Genomic DNA, 17,289 nt, shown 5'->3' on the forward strand with positions numbered 1-17,289 from the left:
CACAGCCCCCTCGCTGCATGCGCCGAACACAGCCGGAGCATCCCCGCAGCCGGGCGCAGAGGGCAGCAGGACCTCCTCGCACCCCGAGGGATGGAGGAAGGAGCCACAGGGGCCAGACGGCTTCTGGGCACCGCGGGGGACAGGAGCGGTGGGGATGAACACGGGGCGGCCACCGTCACCCTCTGCCCAGCCCAGCCCAGCCCCCGGCGGTGCCCAGAGCTCCCGCGGCGGCTCTCCCACGCGCGCGGAGCAGCGCTGACAGCCTGCGCCCACTCTCCACTTGCCAGCCAAGCTATTTCAATGCCTAAATGCCATCAAAGCCCCGCAGCTACCTCCGCACGCCCCATCTCCGGCAAAGGGCAGGGGGGAGCGCGGTGGGCAATAGGTGCCCCCTGCTGGGGGGGCAGCTTGGGGGGGTGGGGGGAGCAGAGACCACCGGCTCCAGGAGCCCCTCTGCTCGCTGCCACGGCTCCGTGGAGAGCTGCAGCAGCCCCCCGCACACCTTTCCCTCCCCATGCCCTCCTGAGGAGGTGCCTGGGCTCCTCGCAAGTTTGGGAGGGACACTGCGAAGCTGCTGCCGTGCCCCGGGCAGCACGGCCCCCAGGGAGCAGGGCCACGCTTTTGTCCTGCTGATCCCTGCCAAAAATGAACACCCTCCACCCCCCCATGCGCCTCCGACACCGGCTTCAGCCCCGAGACTTACAGGAGAGCTGGTTTAACAGCCTGCTGAGCCATCCCATGCTCCTGCACCGAGGGCGAGCTCGTAGCTAAGAAATGCTTGAGAGAAACAGGTTTCCCCCCGCCTCCCCCCCCCCTTCCCCAAACCACCCTCTTCATTGGCACAGAGGGAAGCGATAAAATCTGACAGGATTTATTAATAGCACCTCTCCCATCACTAGGGAGCGGTGCTTCGGCACGGCTTCGAGCATCCCAGCACGGGGCTGCTCGAGGCCAAAAGGCACCGACTTACTTTTGCCAGGGAGCAGGGACGGTGCCGGAGGGTTTGGGTGCCGGAGGAGGACACCGGCGGCGGCTCCGGGGCCTCCAGCAGATGTTTTGCCGTGCTGGGGACACCGGAGAGGAGCAGAAGAAGTTGCGTCGCGCCGGAGCCAGGCAGAAGTGGGGAGATGCTGCCAGGAGAGGCGGCTGGGGGTGTCCTTCGAGCAGGAGGGTGGGATGCAGCGGTCCCCACTCGCTCGGAGCCGCTGCACGGCTGCTGCATGTTATTGCTGCCATCTTCAGGACGGCCAACCTGAGCCGGAGAAATACCCTCCGGGCTTCCCCAGGCCGCCACCTGAAGCGAGTCCCAGGAAAGCAGCCATCCGCATCACTGACTTTGAAACCCAGCCTCGCTTTTGCTTTTCGGGGATGAAAAATCCCAGTCCCCGGTGCTCCGAGAGCAGCAGGAGCAAGGGCGGGAGGCTGCTGCGGGGCGGGCCCAGCGCTGACACCCCCGCGTCGCCCCCGAAAGCCGGCTCCTTGGCAGCGCTCGGTGACAGGGACACCCCAGCAGGGCTGGCACGGGGTGACAACGGGGTCACAAGGTTGGTGACACCGGGGTGTTTTTGGAGGGGGTGTCACTGGGAGCTGGGATAAATGTTGTGCTAGTGAGTGATGCACCCCAATAGGAGCGTAGCTGCTCCAGTCAGCAGCGTGGGGGCCCCATTTCCCCCAGTGCGGGTGCCCCCCACCAGCACCCCATCTCTCCTCAGCCCTTGGCAGCAGCAGTGTCAGGCCCTCAAACTTAGAAAAGGATGAAGGAATTAGCAGGGAAAGGCATCAAATGGGGATAGATCTGACCAGCATTTTCCCCCCACTACGCCCACAAAGGGGCCAGGCAGGCAGCGGGGAGGGAGGGCTGGGCTGTCCCCAAAGCCTGCAGGGTCCTCCACAATCTATCTGCCGACATATTCCTGCTCATCAACCCCACCCAGCCTGTGCCTACAGACCCCGGGTCTCCTCCCCAGCCCAGCCCAGCCCAGCCCAGCTCTCACTGCTGGTGCCTCGAGATGTGGCCTTGGGTCCAGCCAGCCCTGCAGAGCTGAGATCCTGCTGGGCCTCGGAGCAGCCCCCAACCCACTTTGGGGGGTGCCTTTTGGTTACTCCCGGCTCCCACCCCAGGGGAAAAATAACCGCCCTCAGAAAGGGGGTCCCTGGGGGCCAGGTAGGACACGACGCCCCGCCTGCAGCCGACGCAGCCCTGGGGAGGCAGAGCAGTGCCGGGCGGGGGGCCTGCCCCCCCAGACAAGCGACGGAGGAGGCCGAGGTGACTGCGTCCGGCCACCTCGTGACTGCGGGACAACCCCTTCTCCACCCGGAGCCACCGGTGCTCACGACAGCAGGGGTGGGGAGGGTGGTGGCCATGAAACCTGGAGGAACGGAGCTCCGTGGTGGCCCCGGGCATCCGCTCGCCTTTGGCTGCGGAACCGGTGGCATCCCCGTGCTGTTGCCATGGGGTTGCCATGGATTTTGAGTCCGCTGTTACCATGGAGAAAGGAGGAGGCCGGGAGTGGGGGGGCTGCCGCCAGGGCCACCAGGACGTCCCCCAGACCCCGCACCGAGGAGCTGGGGGCCCGACAGGGCTCTGATTCCATTTCTTGCCCTTCTTGAAGGCGGGAGTGGCGCTGCCTTCCCAGGGAATCGAAGCTCCCTGCCGGAGTTGGCTACAGGCAGCTCTCCCGGCTGCGGGTCCTCTCTCCTGCCGAGGGGTTGGGTGGGATAGGAGCCAGGAGAAAAGCGTGTGTCGGGGAAGGGCTCTGGGGTTGCTCCAAGCCCCTGCAGGATCTCAGCTCTGCGGGGCTGGGTGAGCCCATCACGGTGGTCCCAAGGCAGGAGGGCTGGGCTGGGCACGGGAGGACAGGCTCCGCAGGCACGGGCTGAGTGGGGTCACACGTCAGCTGAGGTCCTGGTTTGGGACTGAGGTGGTCCGGTGGGTGCTGCACTCCCTGACGGAGGACGTATTTCTGCTGTGTGGTTGTCCCACATCTGGGGACACGTGGGGCAACGCCTGTGCACAGCGAGGTTCAGGAGGGCACTCAGGTCCCCGTGGGGCTGGGCTCTGAGCTGGCCATAAAAATCGCCATGGCAGCTCACGAGTGTGGTTTTATTTGAGAAATGAGCTCATGATGGGGGTTTTATTTGAGAAACTTTGATGCGAGTTGTCCTGACCCGCTCCCTCTCCTTCTGGCCTGCAGGTGCATGGAGATCACGGCTGCGGATTCACAGGGGTCCGTGATACACAGACACCGAGGCTTTATTCCCTAAATTTCCCTACCTGATTACAGATTACTGCCAACCACCACTAGCAAGTGTACGTATAATTAATAAAGCAAATGTGTATCGAGCCATTATGAATTATTGCCAAGAAAGCAATTATATATAGATAGATCTATATTGTCAATAGTAGCAGCAATCAACAGTATAGTAGCAAGTGTGTATATATATAAAGTATATATATTAATATACAGGAACGTACCACTGTTAATATATGATATATATGATATGTAACATATGATATATAACATATAACATATATAATATATAATATATAATGCATATGATGTATGATATATGATGTATGATATATGAATGTGATATATATATCATATATATGATATATAGTATACAATATATATCATATATATCATATCATATATATATCATATATATGATATATAGTATACAATATACAATATAAAATATACAATATATGATATACAATACACAATATATTGTGTTATTTATAATATATTTTATAACATAATATATAACATTACAGGAACTTACCACTAGTATAGTAGCAAATATACTGACGATAGCTTACTTATCTGTACACATGTGCACATACATTCAAAATGTCACCGGTACAGAGCGCGACCAAGCCGACCTCAGCCATGGACCAGTTCAGACCCAGTGGAGCCCAGCACGACAAGGACAAAGCCCCGCGCCGATATCGATCGGCTTCCCGGGGCTCGGGGTCAGCCGGGCTTCCCCACCCAGGCCGGGTTTCTGTAGGGAACCCCGCGGGAAAAGGCAAAGTTCGTGCAGCACGGGAAGGGCTCGGGGAGAGGCTTTTTGGGGCGCAAAACAAGTCCTCTGTGCCACAGAGACACGAGAGGGCGCGGGTCCCTGCACCTCAGCACCGTTGGGCGCTGCTCTGTTGGGTGCTCTGCCCGCACGGCCGGGCGGTGGGGCTGCGTCCTGCCCGCTCCGGCAGCTTCTGCTTTCCCCACATCGCTCTCCGGTTCTTCCAGCTGAAACAGCCAACAGCAGTCACCGATTCCTGCTTTCTTCGATGTTTTTGTCTTTTCCAGATGAAGCGTTGCTGTTTCAGTTCCTTGTTGCTGCCCTTCTTTTCAGTATCTCAGGCTGCTCAAAGTTCCTGGGTGCACGCTGTGCCTTTCCAAGGCAGTTTCTTGTTCCCAGACCAGGTTTTCAGGTGGGCAGTTCCCAGGCTGGAAGGCATTTTCTTCTGTCTCTGTGTTAGCAGATATCTACCTGGGGAGTCCAGACCCGGTCCCAGTACTGCAGACGTGGCCTCACCGGTGCTGAGGAAGGATCCCCTCCCTTGACCTGCACTTTGCCCAGTGCAGCCCAACAGAGCAGCAGCCCTCTTTGTGGCGAGGGCCCTTTGCTGACTCCTGTTCAGCTCGGTGCCCACCAGGACCCCAGGCCCTTCTCTGCCAGGCTGCTTCCAGGCTGCTCCCCAGGGCTCCGTTTCTCAGTGTCCCTTCAAGGATCATTTGGGGAGCGCTCCCATAGCTCCAGCAATGCAGCCCCAGCTCTTGCTCCCCCTCCTGCTGTAGCAGGGTGCTGAGCTCCCCCAAGGGTGCCAGTTCCTGCCTCAGTGGGCAAAAGAGTCCGACACCCCCAGCCTGAGTGCCCCGCAGCAGCCAGCTGGTCACTGCTACTAGCCCAGGGGAAAGATGCCCAGCCTTCCTCCACACTCATTTATCTGAGTGGAGCCAAGAATGGCATCCATAGACAAATGCAGTAGAGCAGGACCAGCAGCAGTGAGATGTCCCCCAAGGCTGCTGTGAGGCCTCGGGCAGGAGAAGGGCACGGGGTTGGGGCAGGTGGTGGTGCTGGGCTGGGGGCTGGCTGCCCCCATGCTTCATGACCCCAGGAGCTTCTTGACCATCTAGCCCGGCATGCTGTAGAGGAAGAGGGCCACCGTGAGGACAAGGGCCTGAGGAAGGGCAGCACGGTGCACTGCCTCCAGCAGTCCTGGGGCAAGATGGAGGACAGAGTGCGGAGGAGCACTGGGAGCAAGCAGGGCCCGCAGGAGACACCAGGGAGCTCGGCACCCGCTCGGAAAGGAGAGGAAGCAAGTCAGGACAACTTGTGTCAAGGGTTTCTCGATTAAAACTCCTGGCCACACCAACGGGTTGCCTTTTTGTGGGGTAGAGGAGACACCCTGGCAGGCATTTTATGGGGTGCCTTGGTGGCCATCTTGTCCTGGCCGAGGGGAGGACAGCCAGCATGGCTGGAGCTGGAAGGGGGCTCTGCTGTGGGTGCTGCCGTGGCTCCTCCTCCGGGGCTGAGCTCTCTTCTGCCTGACCCGGGGCTTTCCCTCAGCACTGGGCAGTGCCCAGAGCACAGACGGGATTCTGGGAGGGTCGCCCTGGCCAACGCCCCCCCCCCACACTCCTAACCCACCTCCTCCCCGGCCCCCAGCCTTCGCCATTCCCCACTTTTCCCCTCACTCCTCAATACCTGTCCTCCCTTGACCTGCTGGCAACACTTTGCCCAGTGCAGCCCAACAGAGCAGCAGCCCTCATTGTGGCGAGGGCCCTTTGCTGGCTCCTGTTCAGCTCGGTGCCCACCGGGACCCCAGGCCCTTCTCTGCCAGGCTGCTTCCAGCCGGCTGCCCCCAGCAGGTGTTGGTGCTGGGCTTGTTCCTCCCCACGGGCAGGACCCTGCGCTTCTTATTGAACTTCTTGAGGCTCCTATCAGCCCTTTTCTGCGGCCTGTCTGCCTGACCTGGCTGTGAGCCCCAGGGGTGGCCAGCCAGCACCCGTGCTGGGTTGGTGGCCCTGGGAAGATGCTTGTGCTGCTGGATGCCTTCCTGCCTCTGCCAGTGCCCCAGGGAGGGCAGAGCAGGGCTGGGCTGGCCCCTTGCACAGCCCCAGGGCTCTGTTTCTCAATGTCCCTTCAAGGAGCATTTGGGGAGCGCTCCCACGGCTCCAGCAATGCAGCCCCAGCTCTTGCTCCCCTTCCCGCTGCAGCAGGGTGCTGAGCTCCCCCAAGGGTGCCAGTCACTGCCTCAGGAGGCAAAAGGGTCCTGTAAGAAAAATCTCTAATTTTCTCAGAGAGGATCTTCTGTGAAGCTATCTTATTCACAAGTGCAATGGCGGGCGTCCTGCAAGCAGGAGCGCACAGTAAACGTTTATCCTAACCTTATATTCCCTATTACCCAACACCTGATTTCTCCCGTTTCCTCACTGGCTGAGTACTACAGGTTCACAATCTACTCGATGCCCTTCTATGCCATATGTGTACAATTTTATTTGACCAACTGTTAATTTCTCCTTTTCCTCTTTTTTCCTTCTTCTCTTGTGACTAGAGGGCTCGTGATTTTTGTTTTTCCTGATTTCGTACTGCTCATCCTGTTTTTCTTAGCTATCCTCCTTATTTTGGGACAGGGGGACTTTCCCCTTATCTGCTTCACATACTCCCCACTGCTATGCTGCACAATCACTTTTGAATATGCAAGGTTAGTGGAATTTTCCACTGCAAAAACACCTTCTATTGCAAAAACACAACTTTGTTCCTCACAATTCCCTCCTCTTCTTTTCTTACTCCTATTGTTGTTTTTGCTCCTCTTCAAATACCCCACTCTTGAGTTTTTCCAACATTAAGGTGCAATATTCTTCTTCAGATGTCACGAGGGATGACAGATATACAATGCCATTAGTATTATAATACTAACAAATAGTTATTTGAGCCAATTCCATTCAGGTAACCACAAAGTTAGTTTCTCCCAAATGTTTCTAAATCCCCAGGAAGTGTCATCTTGAGCCACTCTATGTAGGATCTTGTTTTTGTTTTTTTTTTCCAAATATTTTTGAGATCAGTCGAATTCAGCCCATTTGATCTACATACATACAGCAACTAGCATTAATTACAGTGCAGGCTCCTCCTTGTGAGGTTAGTAATAAATCTAATATCATTCGATTCTGGAGTACTATTTTTGCAAACTTGTTACCTCCTTTTGTAGTGCCTGGACTGCATCCAGAGTGTTATTTTCCAGTTCTTCAATTATAGCTGAGATATTTACAATACCTTTTTCCAATTCATTCACCCCTAACCAAGGTAAAAACCACCTTGCAAAACTGTGAAATGCCCTGTTTCTTTTTACTAGAGGATTATCTGGAGTCCTCTTAATTCTGCGTGTGGTCTCAAGGGGCTTTGGCTTTTCAATTCTGCCTGTGGGTCTTCAATATTAGTTACATTTGGAATTATTGCCCCCAGGGTGCAAGCTCCCTTCTATCCTAGGGGCAACACCTTCCTGGCTTTATGGCCACGTAGCCAGTACCACCACTTGCCATTCGGGACAGGCCATTCGGTTACGGGATTCTCATGTTTACCTGGTGTGCATTATGTATACCTGCCGTTTGAGATCAATGAGCTCTTCCACACCACAACTATGGTTCAGGGAGCACCAGCAATAAAAGGGTTTCTCAAATAAAACTCCCGGCCACACCAACGCGTTCTCATATCTTTTATTGCTGCCTCTCCCTACACCAAGATCGACATGGTGTGGGAGAGCGCAGTCATCTCAAGTGACGTCAGCTGGTCCCCTGCCGTGGGGCCAGCACGTCCCAAATTCTTTCCTTTCTGAAGCTGGATGGTTGTTCTTCGAGTGTTTCTCCACGCTCTGTTCTTAATCCGTCCCCAGGAGCGCCGCAGACACTGCACCAAGCCACACTGGCCTAGGCCCATGTATATCACCTGTGGCAGTGGCTCCATCCCAGCTCTCTGCAGCCGGTCAAGCGCATCTGGGGAAGGTGGCTGTGCCCACGGGGGCAGAGGCCACATGGGATCTGGGGTGTGGAGAGAGTCCCCCTGTCCTGCTCCATGCAGAGCCACAGATCTAGCGACTGTGGAGTGTGTCCCACGCTGATTTGCTTTAGGATCCCTTTCTTCCTTCCTGCTTGGTCTCTTCTGCAGGCTCGATCCCTCTTGTGTGTCCCTAGGCAGAGGCTCACCGCATTCCTCACAGTATTCCTCACGGCATTCCTCACAGCATTCCTCACAGCATTCTTCGTTACCAGTAGTTTTGGGTAGCTCCATGATTTTCTTCCATTCGTGTATCACCTTCCCAAAGACAGCCAGTTCAAAGCCTAGCCCCACCTTCAGCTTCATCTCCTCCTCATACACCAGGATGTCCAGGGAGTGGATGAAGATGGTCAGCGTGGGCACGGCATGGGTTGCTGCAGTCTTGCTGTGGTGCGGACAGCTGCTAGTGAGGCACCGACGGCACTTCAGGCAGACGGGGAATACCTTATTCAGTGCTCTGCGCAAGTCTTGGGCGTCAGTCTCTTTAATTTCGTTCATTTTGCCCAGCAGGTCCAGGCAGATTTCTCTGGTGTCCAGGGACTCCATCAGGGATCTGGAGATCTCTTGCATGTCCATGACAGAGGGCTGGATCCTGCTGAATTCTGAGCTTGTGGACACAAAAGTTCTTCCTTCATGGCCAGCTGCTGTCTCCCATGGCAAACGTGTTGCAGAGGCAGCTACACTTTGGATGTTGCTTCTACTCTGTCCTTTTCCTTGTGGTCTCAACAGGCTGGGGGGGGAGCTGTTGGACAGGAAAGACCCAGGGCCATCCTTTAGGCTTCTCCTCACAGAACAAGCGGGTGATCTCCCAGCACCCTGCAGCCAGCCCTGCCACCTCTGGGATGGTCTGGGAGACGTAAACTGTTGGGGACATGGGGCAAGCTCCGTGCACAGTGTGGGGCTGGGCCTCTTCCTGCCCTAGGAGGAAAGGGCCAGCCTGGTCCCGGCGCTGAGGGCAGAGAGGGGTGCTAGGAATGGGGGCAGCCAGTGCGCTGTGTGGGAAGGGCTACAGTGGTCCTCAGAGGACAGAGGGGAGATCTCGTGGGAAGGGCTACAGTGGTCCTCAGAGGACTGAGGGGAGATCTCGTGGGAAGGGCTACAGTGGTCCTCAGAGGACTGAGGGGAGATCTCGTTGCGGCCTACTGCTTCCTCATGACAGGCAGCAGAGGGGCAGGCACTGATCTTTTCTGTCTGGTGAGCAGTGATAGGCCCCATGGGAAAAGCATGAAGCTGCATCAGGGGAGATTCAGGTTGGCTCTTACAAAAAGGTTCTTCACCACCAGGGCGGTTGGGCATTGAAACAGGCTCCCCAGGAAGGTGGCCATGGGCCAAACCCTGCCAGAGTTCAAGAAGCGTTCACACAACGCTTGCAGAAATACGGTTTGATTGGGGGCGGGGGGCTGTGTGGAGCCAAGTGTTGGACTTGATAATACTTGTGGGTCCCTTCCAACTCAAGAGTTTCTGTGACAGATTCTGTGGATGTCAGCAGAGAGCGCCTGCTCTACTGCTAAGGGGCAGCTGCTCGGGCAGGGGGACATAGGTGTGGGGCTCCCCACCCAGGGGCTCCCAGAGGGGGATGCTCCCCGCAGGAGAGGGCTCTACTTACCCTGCTAGCAGGCTGTTTGCAGACACCTCCACATCATGCCAGGATCGTGAAGAAACTGTTGGGGTAGAAATACGACTGAGAATGAGCCAGGGCTGCCACTGTGGGGACCCGGGCGGCAGTGGCATCTCACGGCCAGAAGCCGCTGCAGAGCCTGGCGCAGCTCTGGGATGGGGCTGCTCACCTCTCCGCTCCTTCCTCCTGCCTTTCAAGCTCATCTTCTTCCCAGAGGTGTCCTACACCAGAAAGCAAGCCTGGCTCAGTGGGGAGTGTCCCCTCTTGGTCAGGATGGTCCCTGCTCAGGAAGCAAGGGCCTGGGAAGGGTAATGGGGTCACAGGGACAGGGCCCAGCCCAGTGCTGGGTGGAGGTGACTTTGAGGCCGTGGAGAAGGGGCCTCGCTGTCTGAGCAATGGCCTCTCTTCACTGCTGCCTCCTAAATAGACCCTCTGCAGAGCGCCCCAGGGATGGGCCCAGCCCTGGGCTCATCCCTGCTGTGCCCGAGGAGAGTTCGGGGTGATACCAAACCTGGCTCCTACCGTGGCCTTGGTGTTGTGTATCCTGGCTATAAGGCTGGTCAGAACAGGTAGGACCAGAAAGTAAGGGGTGCGTGGCACCCCAAGGACATAGAGGCCCCAAATGCTCAGGGCCCAAAAGGCCAGCAGGGCCTCCAGCCTCCATATCTTCATCTTGAACATGGTTTTCATCCCGAGTCTGAAGCCCACACACTGCTCTCACTCCGAATCCTTGCTCACAGGCGTAACCTAAAACACAGCATGCAGCTCTTAGCAGTGGCCCTGTGAGAGCAGCCCCAACCCTCCCAGCCAAAAGGATGCCTGGAGTCTGGGCTTTAGGCACCTGACAAACCCAGTGAGCACCCCGCTCCTACCCACCTCTGTGCTTCTCTGCACAGCTCCACTACCACACTCAGCTGACGTTGAGTGTGGCCAGCTCAACACACTTTGCCTTCCTCAGCTGCTCATTCAGCTTATTCCTCGCTGCTGCGCAGGCAAAGTGACAGCCAAGCCACCCAAACCCCACATACACGAGGCCACGATTATGATGCAATAGTGACGTAGCTTTGACACAAAGCGGTTGCCATGGTACCCCTGGGCTGAGCTGTCCAAGCAGGGACATTTGTCAGGGCAGCAAGGACAAGCCCAACCTCGCTGAAACTAAAACCTGGACATATACACCTAGGGTGGTGCAGGAGGCTATGAAGCCCTTGAGGAAGCTGCCCCAAGACCCCCACTGAGGGTTTGTGGGGCAGCACACCCCAGGACACAGCTCAGAGTCTGTGGGAGGGTCCCTAGGGCCCACCATGGCAGCCACTGTGCTTGTGGCACTGGAGCTGCTCTGCCACCAACCTCCCCCCGAAGGCCATCGAGGCGGATGCTTGGGCCCTGGGGGACATGTTGGTGTCTCTGGCAGCAGCCCACACTCCCATCTCCAATCTGGAAGGGTCTATATCAAGTGGAATCTGGCAAAATGTTGTCCCAGTTTTCAAGAAAAGACAGAAAGGAGACCCTGACAATTAAAGGCCTTTCCGTCTCATTTCAGATCCCGGTAAAACACATAACGGGAACACTGGACTGGAGGGCTACAAGCCTTTCAGAAGAGGTAAGCAGGGAAGGGTGGGCGAAGGTGTTGCCCTCTTTGTTAGGGAAAGGATTGATTGCGAAGAGATGCCCCTGAGAAACAGCCACGGACAGGTTGAGAGCTTGCAGCTAAAAGATAAGGACCAGACCAATAAAGGACACCTTGTGGTCAGGGTCTACTCCAGGCCGTTTGATCAAGGGGAGCCTGCTGATGAGGCCTTCTTGCTTGAACTACAAGAGGTGTCACGCTCACACGCTCTCATCCTGATGGGGGACTTCAACCACCCGGATGTCTGCTGGGAAAACTACACAGCAGGCTGTAAGCAATCCGGGAGATTCCCGGAGTGCGTCGAGGATAACTTCCCGGTCCAGGTACTAGACAAACCAACCAGAGGAAAAGTGTTACTGGACCTGATGTTCACCAACGCAGATGAACTCATTAAGGAGGTTAAGATTGGAGGGTGTCTGGGCTGCAGTGACCACGCCCTGGCTGAATTGGTGATCTCAAGGAATATGGACCTGGTGAAGAGCAAAGTCAGGGCCCTGAGCTTCCGAAAAACGAAATTCCAGCTATTTAAAGACTTAGTGATCAAGATCCTGGAGCACTGTCCTTAGGGACAAAGGAGCTGAACAGAGCTGGCAACTCTTTCACGATGCACCAAAAGCAGTGTAGCCAGCAGGGCGAGGGAGGGGATTGTCCCCCTCTGCTCTGCTCTCGTGAGACCGCACCTGGAGCCCTGATTTCTCCCATTTCCTCACTGGCTGAGTACTACAGGTTCACAACCTACTCAACACACTACTATACCATACATATACAATTTCATTTGACCAACTGTTAATTTCTCCTTTTCCTTTTTTTTTTTCCTTCTTTCAAGAATAGAGGGCCCATGATTTTTGTTTTTCCTGATTTCGTACCGCTCATCCTGTTTTTCTTAGCTATCCTCCTTATTTTGGGACAGGGGGATCTTCCCTTTATCTGCTTCACATACTCCCCACTGCTATGCTGCACAATCCCTTTTGAATATGCAAGGTCAGTGGAATTTTCCAATGCAAAAACACCTTCTATCGCAAAAACACAACTTTGTTCCTCACAATTCCCTCCTCTTCTTTTCTTACTCCTATTGTTGTTTTTGCACCTCTTCACATACCCCACTCTTGAGTTTTTCCAACATTAAGGCACAATATTCTTCTTCGGATGTCACGGGGGATGACAAATATACAATGCCATTATTATTATAATACCAACAAATAGTTATTTGAGCCAATTCCATTCAGGTAACCACAAAGTTAGTTTCTCCCAAATGTTTCTAAATCCCCAGGAAGCGTCATCTTGAGCCACTCTATGTAGGATCTAGTTTGGTTTTTTTTTCCCAAATATTTTTGAGATCAGTCAATTTCAGCCCGTTTGATCTACATACATACAGCAACTAGCATTAATTACAGTGCAGGCTCCTCCTTGTGTGAGAAAAATCTCAAATAATTTTCTTCAGACAGGACCTTCTGTGAAGCTATTTTATTCGCGATTGCAGTGGTGGGCATCCTGCCAATTAGGAGCACATTATAGTAAACAAATCATAACCTTTTATTCCCTATTCCCCGACGCCTTATCACCTCCCCTGTTTCCTCATTGGCTGAGTACTACAGGTTCACAAGCTACTCGATGCTCCTCTATGCCATACATGTACAATTTTTCTTTTGTTCAACCCTTTAATTTCTCCCTTTTCCCTTTTTTTCACCTTTCTTATGTTTTGAGAACCTGTGATCTTTGTTTTACTGTTCACACACTACTCATCCTGTTTTTCTCAAGCTTCCACCTTATTTCGGAACAGTGAGGCCTTCTACTGTCCACTTATCTACTTAGCATTTCTCCTTATCATGACTACACAACTACCTTGGAATACAGAAAATTAGTTCTCTACTACAAAAACACAACTTAGTTTCCCACACTTGTGAGGTTAGTAATAAAAGCAATACCATTCAATTCTGGAATATTATTTTTTGCAAACTTATCTCCTTTTTCTTGCATCCAGACTGTCACTTTCTAGTTCTTCAATTATGGATGAGATATTTAAAATAGCTTTTTCTAATTAACTCACCCCTAACCAAGGTAAAAAAAACACTTTGGAAAACTGTTAAATGCTAGAGGATTTTACTAGAGAACACACTGCACCAAGCCACCCTGACCTAGGCCCCTGAATGCCACCTGCAGCAGTGGCTCCATCCCAGCTCTCTGCAGCCGGTCAAGGGCATTTGGGGAGGGTGGCCGTGCCCATGGGGGCAGAGGCCACATGGGGACTGGGGTGTGGAGAGAGTCCCCCTGTCCTGCTCCACGTACAGCCACAGAGCTACCGACTGTGGGTTGTGTCCCACGCTGCTCCTTCCTGCTTTGTCTCTTCAGATGTCCCTTCTGCAGGCTCGATCCCTCTTGTGTGTCCCCAAGCAGAGGCTCACCGCATTCCTCACAGCATTTATCACTAGCAGACAGGGGATACCTTATTCAGTGCTCTGTGCAAGTCTTGAGCATCAGTCTCAGTAGTTTTGTTCATTTTGCCCAGCAGGTTTGAGCAGATTTCTGTGATATCCAGGGATTCCATCAGGGATCTGGAGATCTCTGCATGTTAGGGATGTAGAGCCGGATCCCGTTGAATTTGAAGAAAAAATCCTGCAAGGATCGGTTGCGGGAACTGGGGTTATTTAGCCTACAAAAAAGAGGGATGAGGAGAGAAAGTGGGGCCAGCTGGGGACACCAGAGAGCTTGGTGCTCACCATCAATGAAGCTAATTCAGAGAAGTTACTGCTCCCCCAGGCATCAGGGACATCCCATGAGGGCACACTGCACCACCTCTCACCCTTTGTGCCCTTTTCCACATGCTCTCAGAAACAAGACGGAGCTTTTGGCTCCCAGTTTTGTAAGCAGGCGCTGTATACATCAGCAAAGGAGCTGCCACTCTGCACTGGCATTTCTGCAGCTCTTCCAGGCAAGAAGCTTTGCTCTGAGCAGGACTGAAGGGAGGCAGGGAGCAGTGCCACCAAGAATCAGCTTCTCATGGAGAGCTCTGCTTTGCCGGAGTTTCATACTCTTTTGGTGCTTTCCCACCTGCCCTCACTCACCCAGGGCCTCCATCCCTGCTGCTGCCACCTCCTCCTCCACCAGCTCCAGCCCCAGACTGCGCCCGGCCCTTCTTCTTGGGCAGCCTGGCCAAGAGCTCTGAGAGAAGGACCCCCGGCAGCCATTGTGTGAAAATGAGGGCTGCCCAGGGGCCATTTTGTGGCGTGGAGTGGCCACCCTGGCAGCCATTTTGGGAGGTGCCATGGCTGCCTTGGTGGCCATCTTGTCCTGGCTGAGGGGAGGACAGCCAGCATGGCTGGAGCTGGAAGGGGGCTCTGCTGTGGGTGCTGCCGTGGCTGCTCCTCCTCTGGGGCTGAGCTCTCTTCTGCCTGACCCGGGGCTTTCCCTCAGCACTGGGCAGTGCCCAGAGTGCAGACAGGGTTTTGGGGGGGTCACCCCGGCCAGCGTTCCCCCCCCCCACTCCTAACCCACCTCCTCCCCGGCCCCCAGCCTTTGCCATTCCCCACTTCTCCCCTCAGTCCTCAGTACCTGTCAGGGGGGTTTCCTTTTCTTAAATACGCTTGCCGAGAAGTGCCACCAGCGTCACAGACAGGTTCTGCTGTGTCCTGTGGAGGAGCCAATGGACCTGTCTGGAACGGGCTGTGCATAGCGCGGGGCAGCCCCAGCCTCTCCTAGCAGATGCTCCACACACCCCTGACACCCAACCCTGGACATTTACACCCAATACAGCAATGAAATAGGCTGTGAGGTTCCCAGGGATCAACAGGCTGGTCATCGTCACCATGATCCCTGGGAAGCTGATGGAGCAGTTATACCTGGAGAGCATTTCCAGTCACATGAAGGACAAGAAAATCATCAGCAGTAGTCAAAGTGGACTTCCTCAGTTTGTCTTCCCTACTGCACTACGGACCCCAGCCAGGCCCCTGGACACCCCATTGGGGTGTTTGTGGCTGTGGGGAGGAGAATGGGGATCATGAAACCTGAGAGAAAGGAGAGGGAGCAAGTCAGGACAACTTGCGTCAAGGGTTTCTCAAATAAACCTCCCGGCCACACTAATAGGTTGTCGTTGTATCTTTTATTGCTGCCTCTTCCTACACCATGATCGACACGGTGTGGGAGAGCACACTGATGTCAAGCGGCATCTGTGGCTCCCCTGCCATAGGGCCAGCAAGTCCCAGTGTCTCCTCTTTCCAAAGCTAGCCAGTCGCTTTTGGGGAGTTTGTCCACACTCTGCTCTTAATCTGTCCCCAGGAGTGCCGCAGACACTGCACCAAGCCTCTTCCTGCCCTAGGAGGAAAGGGCCAGCCTGGTCCCGGGGCTGAAGGCAGAGAGGGGTGCTAGGAATGGGGGCAGCCAGTGCGCTGTGTGGGAAGGGCTACAGTGGTCCTCAGAGGACAGAGGGGAGATCTCGTGGGAAGGGCTACAGTGGTCCTCAGAGGACTGAGGGGAGATCTCGTTGCGGCCTACTGCTTCCTCATGACAGGCAGCCGAGGGGCAGGCACTGGTCTTTTCTGTCTGGTGAGCAGTGATAGGCCCCATGGGAAAAGCATGAAGCTGCATCAGGGGAGATTCAGGTTGGCTCTTACAAAAAGGTTCTTCACCACCAGGGCGGTTGGGCATTGAAACAGGCTCCCCAGGAAGGTGGCCATGGGCCAAACCCTGCCAGAGTTCAAGAAGCGTTCACACAACGCTTGCAGAAATACGGTTTGATTGGGGGCGGGGGGCTGTGTGGAGCCAAGTGTTGGACTTGATAATACTTGTGGGTCCCTTCCAACTCAAGAGTTTCTGCGACAGATTCTGTGGATGTCAGCAGAGAGCGCCTGCTCTACTGCTAAGGGGCAGCTGCTCGGGCAGGGGGACATAGGTGTGGGGCTCCCCACCCAGGGGCTCCCAGAGGGGGATGCTCCCCACAGGAGAGGGCTCTACTTACCCTGCTAGCAGGCTGTTTGCAGACACCTCCACATCATGCCAGGATCGTGAAGAAACTGTTGGGGTAGAAATACGACTGAGAATGAGCCAGGGCTGCCACTGTGGGGACCCGGGCGGCAGTGGCATCTCACGGCCAGAAGCCGCTGCAGAGCCTGGCGCAGCTCTGGGATGGGGCTGCTCACCTCTCCGCTCCTTCCTCCTGCCTTTCAAGCTCATCTTCTTCCCAGAGGTGTCCTACACCAGAAAGCAAGCCTGGCTCAGTGGGGAGTGTCCCCTCTTGGTCAGGATGGTCCCTGCTCAGGAAGCAAGGGCCTGGGAAGGGTAATGGGGTCACAGGGACAGGGCCCAGCCCAGTGCTGGGTGGAGGTGACTTTGAGGCCGTGGAGAAGGGGCCTCGCTGTCTGAGCAATGGCCTCTCTTCACTGCTGCCTCCTAAATAGACCCTCTGCAGAGCGCCCCAGGGATGGGCCCAGCCCTGGGCTCATCCCTGCTGTGCCCGAGGAGAGTTTGGGGTGATACCAAACCTGGCTCCTACCGTGGCCTTGGTGTTGTGTATCCTGGCTATAAGGCCGGTCAGAACAGGTAGGACCAGAAAGTAAGGGGTGCGTGGCACCCCAAGGACATAGAGGCCCCAAATGCTCAGGCCCAGTTTTGTGAGTAGAGGGCCCGTGATTTTTGTTTTTCCTGATTTCGTACTGCTCATCCTGTTTTTCTTAGCTATCCTCCTTATTTTGGGACAGGGGGATCTTCCTTTTATGTGCTTAACATACTCCCCACTGCTATGCTGCACAATCACTTTTGAATATGCAAGGTTAGTGGAATATTCCACTGCAAAAACACCTTCTATTGCAAAAACACAACTTTGTTCCTCACAATTCCCTCCTCTTCTTTTCTTACTCCTATTGTTGTTTTTGCACCTCTTCACATACCCCACTCTTGAGTTTTTCCAACATTAAGGTGCAATATTCTTTTTCAGATGTCACGGGGGATGACAGATATACAATGCCATTAGTATTATAATACTAACAAA

The 17,289-nt window shown here is 54.8% G+C and overlaps 2 protein-coding genes and 1 long non-coding RNA gene across 8 annotated transcripts in view; 1 reads left to right on the forward strand and 2 right to left on the reverse strand.

The window, feature by feature from the left end:
• The window catches only part of PTK2B (protein tyrosine kinase 2 beta), a 30,885-nt gene extending 29,891 nt beyond the window's left edge, over positions 1-994 (reverse strand). For 2 of the 5 annotated variants that reach the window (XM_066995193.1, XM_066995187.1), the window contains exon 1: positions 704-774. In XM_066995193.1, coding sequence (XP_066851294.1) covers positions 704-740 — 37 coding nt within the window. In that variant the 5' untranslated portion in view covers positions 741-774. Of the gene's footprint in view, positions 1-703; positions 776-970 lie in introns of those variants that run through there. The other 3 variants (XM_066995192.1, XM_066995186.1, XM_066995194.1) reach the window with 3 other exon arrangements.
• An 85-nt stretch (positions 995-1,079) lies between these two features.
• On the forward strand, positions 1,080-5,515 carry LOC106049523 (uncharacterized). The gene is made up of 3 exons (XR_010830713.1): positions 1,080-2,803; positions 3,195-3,310; positions 3,870-5,515. It is a non-coding gene; the product is annotated as an uncharacterized lncRNA (long non-coding RNA).
• A 547-nt stretch (positions 5,516-6,062) lies between these two features.
• On the reverse strand, positions 6,063-11,424 carry LOC136790566 (uncharacterized). Of its 2 annotated transcripts, XM_066995203.1 has the most exons (5): positions 10,556-11,424; positions 10,202-10,426; positions 9,849-9,900; positions 9,668-9,722; positions 6,063-8,803 (listed from the first exon to the last, which is right to left on the reverse strand). In XM_066995203.1, the coding sequence occupies exons 2-5, from the start codon at positions 10,367-10,369 to the stop codon at positions 7,741-7,743; spliced, it is 1,338 nt and encodes a 445-aa protein (XP_066851304.1). In that variant the 5' UTR covers positions 10,370-10,426; positions 10,556-11,424; the 3' UTR covers positions 6,063-7,740. The 2 variants fall into 2 exon arrangements, with proteins under 2 accessions (XP_066851304.1, XP_066851303.1); XM_066995202.1 differs by having other exon boundaries at positions 9,668-9,900.
• Between the last annotated feature and the right edge of the window lie 5,865 nt (positions 11,425-17,289).

Source organism: Anser cygnoides, chromosome 3 (genome assembly GCF_040182565.1).
Source record: "Anser cygnoides isolate HZ-2024a breed goose chromosome 3, Taihu_goose_T2T_genome, whole genome shotgun sequence".
In the NCBI taxonomy this organism is placed as follows: Eukaryota; Metazoa; Chordata; class Aves; order Anseriformes; family Anatidae; genus Anser; species Anser cygnoides.

Coding starts and splice junctions, on each gene's coding strand:
- LOC136790566 (XM_066995202.1), bottom strand. CDS start 10,369: ATGAAAACCATGTTCAAGATGAAGATATGGAGGCTGGAGGCCCTGCTG. Junction 9,901..10,201: donor TACACAACACCAAGGCCACG/GTAGGAGCCAGG, acceptor TTTCTGGTGTAG/GACACCTCTGGGAAGAAGAT. Junction 8,804..9,667: donor GCAAACAGCCTGCTAGCAGG/GTAAGTAGAGCC, acceptor CCTGTCCAACAG/CTCCCCCCCCAGCCTGTTGA.